Genomic DNA, 10,584 nt, shown 5'->3' with positions numbered 1-10,584 from the left:
ATTGGCAATTCACAACATAAAGACAGTGGTCGTTGTAAACTTGATCATGCAACCCCTGTCCTCCGCAATTCATACTTTTTCCCCATGCGACTTTCTCCTCTCGCAGCTCTCTTGGGGGTGGAGAGAAGGAAAATGAGCAACAGCCGTTAACTCACAGTTAAATCGGAGGGACTTTAATCTCCAACAACTGTCAATCAACATTAATGGGCTATATAAAGCCATATTGTCGTCATACCCGTAGTCAGACAGTGTTGGGATTGAAAAGGCTAAACATATTCGAAGACGTAAAATCCAAATATTGTTGGTTTTTTGGCGCACGCATGGTTGGCATTGGCACTCAATGTCAGCTATTGTCACTGCATGTTCGTACTGTGCCTATTATAACAGAGACTTATGTGTCAACCTCAAACTGGAGTGATGATAATTCTGTCGTAGAGGGGTAGTGTTATGGAGAAGACTTAAAATTCCAACATCTGGCATCCACGCACTTTGGGAAGGTGTGCATTGCCTATGTGTATAGTCCAATTGTATTCTCAGAAAAAGGCATCTTTATACCTCAAAGTCGTAATGGAACTAAATAACTTGGGACACGCTTTGATTTTCCCGTTCAACATCCTCTTCTGCATATTAAAAGCATGCTTTGGGTTGTTGCTCCCGAGCAGACGGAAGGACCTACGTGGAGAGGTGGTGCTGATCACCGGCGGTGGACGGGGCATCGGTCGGCATTTGGGGAAAGAGTTCGCAAAACATGGGGCAAAAAAGGTAAACAATCCCTGTGCGCTATTATGCATTTGTGCGTCATTGCGCATATCATCAATATGATAAACGCACAATGGAAAAGCAATCTACTGCAAAACAGTCATCCACCACTGTAGCGTGCTCACATCACTTTGTACAGTTTATGTAATCTTGTTAAAATTTAACAAATATGAACAAGAATCCATTAACATTTTACCTCATGTGAAAGTTGGGGAGAAGAAAGAGCTGTTTGGAGATGTTTTATAATTTATACTCTATTTGATGCAAGCACAACTTCAACCTATTGTATTGTTGAATAGCTTCAGTTCTATTAAAAACGTGTCTATCAGTCACTCTCGGTGTGTTTGTTTTCCATGTGAAATGTAATTGGGAAAGCACAAGTACTCACTAAAGTAGGCTAGTGGAACGGAGCCTGAACTCCTCTCGCCCCCTAGCTGACCTGGTGGATGTATGATGTGTAGTGTGTTCCCTTCCCCATTCATTTAATTGTAAAGGCACACAAACACAGGTGTTTCCTCAGTCCCTGATTGTAAAGGCACACAAACACAGGTGTTTCCTCAGTCCCTGTGCTTTACAATGGGTTGATGACAGGTTGGGCGGTTGGCTCCATAGTGCCACAATGATATTTGACTTTTTAACCTCAACTCTAGCCTCTCCGGGTCCCCAGTGACTGTACAAGAAAGTTCACTGACAGGGTAGTGGAAGGCACAGTTCGGTTCAGTGAAAATATTCCTTTTATCACCAACGCATTTGTCATTGTTGTAAAATGATCTGATGGTTATCTCTGTGTGAGTCTGGTGAATGTGTGTGTGTGTGTGTGTGTGTGTGTGTGTGTGTGTGTGTGTGTAGTGGAGCCAGTAGTTAGACATCCAAGGTTATCAGTGTACGGGGTCCCTCTGGGGACGGATATTAGATCTTTGACTCTGGTTTTCACTCAAACTGCAAATCAAAGAACTTGTGTCTGCTCAAAATCTCTAGCCAATGCCTCCTCCATGAGCCATTCAAGATATAGCACTTTACAATGCACAGCAATCTCAGACAGATGGGAAGGATGTTAACGTAATAGAATATAATTTCATACCTTTAACTACCTGAGCACTGGTTTAAGAAATGCATGCAATGATCATTAATCTACAAAAAGAGAAACTTTTCTTGCCACCTAGAAATCCTGTGTTTTATTTGTGATTCCTACAAGATTGACACAAGTCCTGGCCTCCCGGGTGGCGCAGTGGTCTAGGGCTGTGCCACCAGAGACTCTGGGTTCGCGGCCAGGCTCTGTCGCAGCCAACCGCGACCGGGAGGTCCATGGGGTGACGCACAATTGGCCAAGCGTCGTCTGAGTTAGGGAGGGTTTGGCCGGTAGGGATATCCTTGTCTCATCGCACACGCGTGACTCGTGGCGGGCCGGGTGCAGTGCACGCTAACCAGGTCACCAGGTGCACGGTGTTTCCTCCGACACATTGGTGCGGCTGGCTTCTGGGTTGGATGCGTGCTGTACTAAGAAGCAGTGTGGCTTGGTTGGGTTGTGTTTCAGAGGACGCATGGGTGTTGTAGCGATGAGACAAGATCGTAACTACTAACAATTGGATACCATGAAAAAGGGGGGGAAAAGAAGTCCAAATATGCATTCTCAGGCCAATAGACTGTTCTTTTTGACCTTCCGCCCCTGTCTGCCTGTTGTCAGGTGATCCTGTGGGGCCGCACTGAGAGTTGCCTGAAGGAGACCTGCGAGGAGATCTCTCTCACCACCGGAGTTGAGTGCCACTACTTCCTGTGTGACGTGGCCAATCGCGAGGAGGTGTACAAGCAGGCCAAGGTGGTCCGAGAGAAGGTACTGTAGAGAAGCTCCGATATACTGTAGCCCCAGCCAAATGAACGACCCAGTTCCTATATCATTTAGTCCAACCAGTCTTTCGAAGGTTGCCTTTGGGATATTCCACTGTACAGTGTTTTACAGGGATGTATGATGTATCAGCTTTAAAACCTGTTGTGACTCGGGGCAGTATTTTCATTTTTGAAGAAAAAAAACGTTCCCGTAGTAAAGGATATTTTGTCAGGACAAGATGCTAGAATATGCATATAATTGACAGCTTAGGATAGAAAACACTCTAAAGCTTCCAAAACGGTGAAAATATTGTCTGAGTATAACAGAACTGATGTTGTAGGCGAAAGCCTGAGAAAAATCCAATCCGGAAGTGCCCCATGTTTTGAAAGCGCTGCGTTCCAATGAGTCCCTATTGAGCTGTGAATGGGCTATCAACCAGATTACTCTTTCTCCGTATTCCCGAAGGTGTCTACAGCATTGTGACGTATTTTTACGCATTTATGTTGAAGAATACCCGTAAGCGGCTACATTGCGCAAGTGGTCACTTGATACTGCCAGAGAGATTCTATCGTAAAATACAGAGGTCCTACTGAAAAACTAATTGTTGCGATGGATATTATTGAATAGATATTTGAAAAACACCTTGAGGATTGATTATAAACAACGTTTGCCATGTTTCTGTTGCTATTGAGCTAATTTGTAATATTTTTAGCTGTTTTCGTGACTGCAATTTCCCAGAGATTTCTCAGCCAAACGTGAAGAACAAACGGAGCTATTTCGCCTACAAAAATATTATTTTTGGAAAAAAGGAACATTTGCTATCTAACTGGGAGTCTCGTGAGTGAAAACATCCGAAGCTCATCAAAGATAAACAATTTAATTTTATTGCTTTTCTGATTTCCGTGACCAAGTTACCTGCTGCTAGCTGGACAAAATGCTATGCTAGGCTATCGATAAACTTACACAAATGCTTGTCTAGCTTTGGCTGTAAAGCATATTTGGAAAATCTGAGATGACAGGGTGATTAACAAAAGGCTAAGCTGTGTCTCAATATATTTAATTTGTGATTTTCATGAATAGGAGTATTTTCTAGGGATATTTATGTCTGATATTTATGCTAATTAGTGTCAGGCGACGATTACGCTCCTGCATGCGGGATGGAGAGTCACTAGATTTTCTGGTACTTTGTATACTTTTTAGCCAGTAGTTCTGAAAGTAGAGCTCACGACCAAAGTAGTCCATGAAAATTGCGTACTACGTCAGTCACGTATGTGCAGATATATGCACCACGTCATGGCTCTCTCTATGTGTGCATCTTCCTACCTGTCACTCAAATGGCGAGGGCTAGAAAAAAAAAGAAAAGTCACAGCTTCCAAAAAAACAGTCGCTTTCAAACTAGGGATTTCGTGGCTAATTGAGGTAAGACAGCAATTCTGCTCATAGATTATGCATGTATGAACTACACAGTGACACATTCAGCCCAAAGCTGGAGGTTTTAAAAAAAAAACACTTAGTCACCAAAGTTCCAGAGCATGTCTAACTTCACTAGGGTAGGGGGCAGCATTTGGAATTTTGAATGAAAATCGTGCCCAATTTAAACTGCCTGCTACTCAGGCCCAGAAGCTAGGATATGCGTATAATATATAGATTTGGATAGAAAACACTCAAGTTTCCAAAACTGTTAAAATAATGTCTGTGTATAACAGAACTGATATGGCAGGTGAAAACCTGACAAATCCGTCCAGGAAGTGGGAAATCTGAGGTTTGTATTTTTTTCAAGTAATTTCCTATCCATTATACATTTTTACATTTACATTTAAGTCATTTAGCAGACGCTCTTATCCAGAGCGACTTACAAATTGGTGCATACACCTTATGACATCCAGTGGAACAGCCACTTACAATAGTGCATCTAAATCTTTTTAGGGGGGTGAGAAGGATTACTTACCCTATCCTAGGTATTCCTTGAAGAGGTGGGGTTTCAGGTGTCTCCGGAAGGTGGTGATTGACTCCGCTGTCCTGGCGTCGTGAGGGAGTTGGTTCCACCATTGGGGGCCAGAGCAGCGAACCGTTTTGACTGGGCTGAGCGGGAACTGTACTTCCTCAGTGGTAGGGAGGCGAGCAGGCCAGAGGTGGATGAACGCAGTGCCCTTGTTTGGGTGTAGGGCCTGATCAGAGCCTGGAGGTACTGAGGTGCCGTTCCCCTCACAGCTCCGTAGGCAAGCACCATGGTCTTGTAGCGGATGCGAGCTTCAACTGGAAGCCAGTGGAGAGAGCGGAGGAGCGGGGTGACGTGAGAGAACTTGGGAAGGTTGAACACCAGACGGGCTGCGGCGTTCTGGATGAGTTGTAGGGGTTTAATGGCACAGGCAGGGAGCCCAGCCAACAGCGAGTTGCAGTAATCAAGACGGGAGATGACAAGTGCCTGGATTAGGACCTGCGCCGCTTCCTGTGTGAGGCAGGGTCGTACTCTGCGGATGTTGTAGAGCATGAACCTACAGGAACGGGACACCGCCTTGATGTTAGTTGAGAACGACAGGGTGTTGTCCAGGATCACGCCAAGGTTCTTAGCGCTCTGGGAGGAGGACACAATGGAGTTGTCAACCGTGACCTTGACCGTGACCGTGACCTCAACCGTTATACCTTGTCTATAGGGTCAGATTGCACTTCCTAAAGCGTCCACTAGATGTCAACTGTCTTTAGAACGTTGTTTCAGGCTTCTACTGTGAAGGGGGAGCGAATAAGAGCTGTTTGAATCAGTGGTCTGGTTGTAAAAGCCTTTAGTTTAGTCACGCGTGAGGCCGTGAGCGTGAGTTCCCTTTCATTTCTAAAGACAAAGGAATTGTCCGGTTGGAATATTATTGAAGATTTATGATAAAAACAGCCTAAAGATTGATTCTATACATCGTTTGACATATTTCTACGAACTGTAATGGAACTATTTCGACTTTTTGTCTGGACTAAGTGCCCGCGCATTGTGCATTTGGATTACAGGACTAAACGCGCAAACAAAAAGGAGGTATTTGGACATAAAGCTGAAATTTATCGAACAAAACAAACATTTGTTGTCTAACATGGAGACTTGGGAGTGCCATCAGATGAAGATAATCAAAGGTAAGTGATTCATTTTAACGCTAGTTCTGACTTTTGTGACACCTCTCCTTTGCTGGGAAATGTTTTTCTGTGGCTAGGTGCTGACCTAACATAATCGCATGCTGTGCTTCTGCCGTAAAGCCTTTTTGAAATCTGACACAGTTGCATTAAGGAGAAGATTAACTTTAAAATGGTGTATAATACTTGTATGTTTGAGGAGTTTTAATTATGGGATTTCTGTTTAGAATTTGGCGCCCTGTAATTTCACTGGCTACCGTCCCACTTGTTCGATAGGCTTAACTTAACAAGGATTCAAATAAGACATAATTATCAGTCTTGCAATTTAATACAAAGGGAAACAAAGTAATAAAACTGAGGTAAGCCTTTTAACAGAATGTTTATTTTTGTCTCTTAGGTGGGTGACGTCACCATTCTGGTGAATAATGCAGCAGTGGTTCATGGGAAGAGTCTGATGGACAGTGACGATGATGCCCTGATGAAGACTCAACACATCAACACACTGGGCCAGTTCTGGGTGAGTGTTGAAAAATATATTTCCTTTAGATAAGTACTGTATGTTGATACAGGAAAGTACTAATTCATTATGGCTTGAATTGAAGCATTTTATGAATTTAGATTTGTTTCAGTTATTTGAAATATAAGGGTCATCTTTCCACATACAGTGGGGCAAAAAAGTACACTGCTCAAAAAAAGGGAACACTTAAACAACACAATGTAACTCCAAGTCAATCACACTTCTGTGAAATCAAACTGTCCACTTAAGAAGCAACACTGATTGACAATACATTTCACATACTGTTGTGCAAATGGAATAGACAATAGGTGGAAATTATAGGCAATTAGCAAGACACCCCCAATAAAGGAGTGGTTCTGCAGGTGGTGACAACTTCTCAGTTCCTATGCTTCCTGGCTGATGTTTTGGTCACTTTTGAATGCTGGCGGTGCTTTCACTCTAGTGGTAGCATGAGACGGAGTCTACAACCCACACAAGTGGCTCAGGTAGTGCAGCTCATCCAGGATGGCACATCAATGCGAGCTGTGGCAAGAAGGTTTTCTGTGTCTGTCAGCGTAGTGTCCAGAGAATGGAGGCGCTACCAGGAGACAGGCCAGTACATCAAGAGACGTGGAGGAGGCCATAGGAGGGCAACAACCCAGCAGCAGGACCGCTACCTCCTTCTTTGTGCAATGAGGACCAGGAGGAACACTGCCATGGCCCTGCAAAATGACCTCCAGCAGGCCACAAATGTGCATGTGTCTGCTCAAACGGTCAGAAACAGACTCTATGAGGGCCTGACGTCCACAGGTGGGTTGTGCTTACAGCCCAACACCATGCAGGACGTTTGGCATTTGTTAGAGAACACCAAGATTGGCAAATTCGCCACGGGCACCTTGTGCTCTTCACAGATGAAAGCAGGTTCACACTGAGCACATGTGACAGAGTCTGGAGACGCCATGGAGAACGTTCTGCTGCCTGCAACATCCTCCAGCATGACCGGTTTGGCGGTGGGTCAGTCATGGTGTGGGGTGGCATTTCTTTGGGGGGTCCGCACAGCCCTCCATGTGCTCACCAGAGGTAGCCTGACTGCCATTAGGTACCGAGATGAGATCCTCAGACCCCTTGTGAGACCATATGCTGGTGCGGTTGGCCCTGGTTTCCTCCTAATGAAAGACAATGCTAGACCTCGTGTGGCTGGAGTGTGTCAGCAGTTCCTGCAAGAGGAAGGCATTGATGCTATGGACTGACCTGCCCGTTCCCCAGACCTGAATCCAATTGAGCACATCTGGGACATCATGTCTCGCTCCATCCACCAACGCCACATTGCACCACAGACTGTCCAGGAGTTGGCGGATGCTTTAGTCCAGGTCTGGGAGGAGATCCCTCAGGAGATCCCTCCGCCACCTCATCAGGAGCATCCCCAGGCGTTGTAGGGAGGTCATACAGGCACGTGGAGGTCACACACACTACTGAGCCTCATTTCGACTTGTTTTAAGGACATTACATCAAAGTTGGATCAGCCTGTAGTGTGGGTTTCCAACTTTAATTTTGTGTGACTCCAAATCCAGACCTCCATGGGTTGATACAAAAATTATCAATGGAAATCAAATGTGTGATTTTTGTCAGCACATTCAACTATGTAAAGAAAAAAGTATTTAATAAGAATATTTAATTCATTCAGATCTAGGATGTGTTATTTTAGTGTTCCCTTTATTTTTTTGAGCAGTGCATATATACATACAGTACCAGTCACATTAAAAATCCTACAATGTGATTTTTCTGGATTTTGTCTGTCATAGTTGAAGTGTACCTATGATGAAAATTACAGGCCTCTCATCATTTTAAGTGGGAGAACTTGCACAATTGGTGGCTGACTAAATACTTTTTTTGCCCCACTATGTTGATACCACAATATATGAAGGGGAGAAGTTATGTTTTTAGAACTCTATCTACTACTGGTCTCAATATGACTCCCTGTTTGAAATGAAGGTTAAATAAAAAATAATTAAAGAATCAATAGATCTGAAATCAAATGCTGGTACCTGAGAAAGCTTGCTGACACTGTTACAAGGATCTCATGATGTTGGAGTTTGTCTTCTGATTTGCTCTGATGGGATGTGGAACAGGTTCGGTTCCCCAATTGTGCTCCAACTCCTCTCCTCCTCTTGCGAATTCCTGAAGGTAGGAAGGGAACTCATTTTGAGAGAAGTGTGAATGAATGGCTTGGGAATAGTAGTGAGTGGAGCAGAACAATGTGCAGAGGGTCATGTTTCTCTCTTTCTCTCTCCCTCTCTCCAGACCACCAAAGCTTTCCTACCCCGCTTTCTGGAACTTTGCCATGGCCACGTGGTGTGCATCAACTCCATCCTGTCCCTGTCCTCCATCCCGGGGGCCATAGATTATTGCACCTCCAAGGCATCATCCCTGGCCTTCATGGAGAGCCTGACCCTGGGCCTGCTGGACTGCCCAGGGGTGGGCTGCACCACCGTGCTCCCCTTCCACACCAACACAGACATGTTTCAGGGCATGAAAGTTAGGTGAGTGTGCCCACCATGGGATACCATACATTGGAACTACCATATATTGAGTCTACCATATATGGCACTCTAGTTGTTTTACAGTGGGTCAGCCAGTAGGCACAGTCAGCACACAGAATTGACACATGGACTCAGAGGTTCCATAGAAAGCAATGGATGGAAAGTCTACACGGACCAATCCCATTCACACATCAGTAACAGGAAGAATGAATCGATATTGTGAAAGAAATTCACCAAGACACATTTGAAAATATGACTTACAGGGTTAAATAAAAGTGAAGTGAAGGTAAAGTGTTGTAATGTGTTCATCCCCCAGATTCCCTCAGCTCTTCCCACCGCTGAATCCTGAGCTGGTGGCCCAGCGGACGGTGGACGCCGTCCGGACCAACACGCCGTTCGTCTACTTACCATGGACCATGCACGCTCTCGTTATCCTCAAGAGGTAGGGGAACCGAATCCCAGGCACGACACCAGAGTAGCCTACTACTAAGTTAGATGAGGCGGTGACACTGGGTCTTCTGAGTGCCAACATCTGTGTTAGCCCTCTGAACTAAAGCCCTAGGGATTGGCTTGGGGAGCTAACACAAGTCTTCAGGTCTCAGACGAAGTTCACCTTCATCTAAGTGTGGTTCAATGATCTATCTCTGTTAGATAAACATGCTCCATTCTCTTCTCCAACAGCCTCCTGCCTCAGGCGGCCCTGGAGGAGATCCATCGCTTCTCAGGGTGCTACACCTGCATGGACACCTTCAAGGGACGGACATAGGAATGGAGGCCAGGCATGAGTACTGCCCTGGTCGTTCTTGAATTGCGGTGGCATTTGCATCGCTTGCCTTTGCAACCATGAAAAACACATTTAAAATGACATCGTTCCACATCATAAATGTTTTTGTACATATTGAACTGTTTATAAATGTTAGAACATAATGCAAGTCCTTTATCCTGCAGAACTGTGGGTTTAGGCATTGTTTAAAGTACTTCGGGTATGCAAATTGGCTTGTCCCATTAGTGATGTGTAGAATTGTAGTGTTTTAGAGATGCTGTATCTATCTATTATTATGAATGCTAGAAAGTGAACTAAACTATTTAATATATTGTATAGATCAATTAAAACAAAGGCTATTTAAATACCTATTTTCTTTACTAGTATAACGTGTCACTCAGTTTCATGTCATTGGTGTTACCGCCTTGAAAATCACTCATTACAAAGATTAACAAGGACTCCAGTGGCAAACTGTTATCGGGGAAGGGTCTATATTAAAGAGAACTCTTAGCTAATCACACCCTTTTAGTATGTCATAAATTGACGGATTCCATTGTTAACTTGGTGTGTCTAAATCCAGTGTCAGTTGGTGTTTAGATGAAGGGGGAAAAAAAACATTGAGCAAAATAATTAGTCATATTGCTTTTAAAGGATTGTTCACTTTAGATTTGAGCATTTGTGGCCTCCATGTCAGAAAATCCTTATTTACTTAAAATGTCTCATTGGTTTTACCATCCTTGGTGTTAATAATCCACCTGGTGGCACAATGGTAAAACATTTGTAAAGTCATTAAGCTACCATATTAATTTATTTAGAATGGGGAAAATGTAACCAAATACATAAACTAGAAAAATGAAGTTAATTTTCTCCAATGCCATGGTCAAATGCCACTGTAATTCAAGAATAACCTGCAGATTAGAAACCTTAACGTCGCAGCTTGGGCACCTGTTGTGTAGCTCTTAGTACCGTCTAAAAATGAAATTTCAGTTGCTAATAGTAGAGCACAGATGGGGCCTTCAGAAAGTATTCACACCCTTGACTTATTCCACAATTTTGTTTTACAGCCCGAATTCAAAATGGATTACATCTC

At 43.9% G+C, this 10,584-nt stretch overlaps 1 protein-coding gene across 1 annotated transcript; it reads left to right on the top strand.

The window, feature by feature from the left end:
- The first annotated feature begins 187 nt into the window (after positions 1 to 187).
- On the top strand, positions 188 to 9,870 carry LOC118361282 (short-chain dehydrogenase/reductase 3-like). The gene is made up of 6 exons (XM_035741103.2): positions 188 to 762; positions 2,444 to 2,590; positions 6,093 to 6,212; positions 8,493 to 8,731; positions 9,048 to 9,173; positions 9,413 to 9,870. Exons 1-6 carry the CDS (start codon positions 511 to 513, stop codon positions 9,495 to 9,497), a joined length of 969 nt encoding a protein of 322 aa, XP_035596996.1. The 5' UTR covers positions 188 to 510; the 3' UTR covers positions 9,498 to 9,870.
- Positions 9,871 to 10,584: the final 714 nt, after the last annotated feature.

This window comes from Oncorhynchus keta, chromosome 28 (genome assembly GCF_023373465.1).
Source record: "Oncorhynchus keta strain PuntledgeMale-10-30-2019 chromosome 28, Oket_V2, whole genome shotgun sequence".
Lineage (NCBI taxonomy): Eukaryota > Metazoa > Chordata > Actinopteri > Salmoniformes > Salmonidae > Oncorhynchus > Oncorhynchus keta.
Note: the sequence above shows the minus strand (reverse complement) of the source record. Positions and strands in the feature narration are given on the sequence as shown.

Excerpts from the sequence above, each read along its gene's own strand:
- LOC118361282 (XM_035741103.2), top strand. The coding sequence starts at position 511 with ATGTGTATAGTCCAATTGTATTCTCAGAAAAAGGCATCTTTATACCTC. Across the intron at positions 6,213-8,492 it reads ACACACTGGGCCAGTTCTGG|ACCACCAAAGCTTTCCTACC; the intron begins GTGAGTGTTGAA and ends CCCTCTCTCCAG. Across the intron at positions 8,732-9,047 it reads TTTCAGGGCATGAAAGTTAG|ATTCCCTCAGCTCTTCCCAC; the intron begins GTGAGTGTGCCC and ends TTCATCCCCCAG.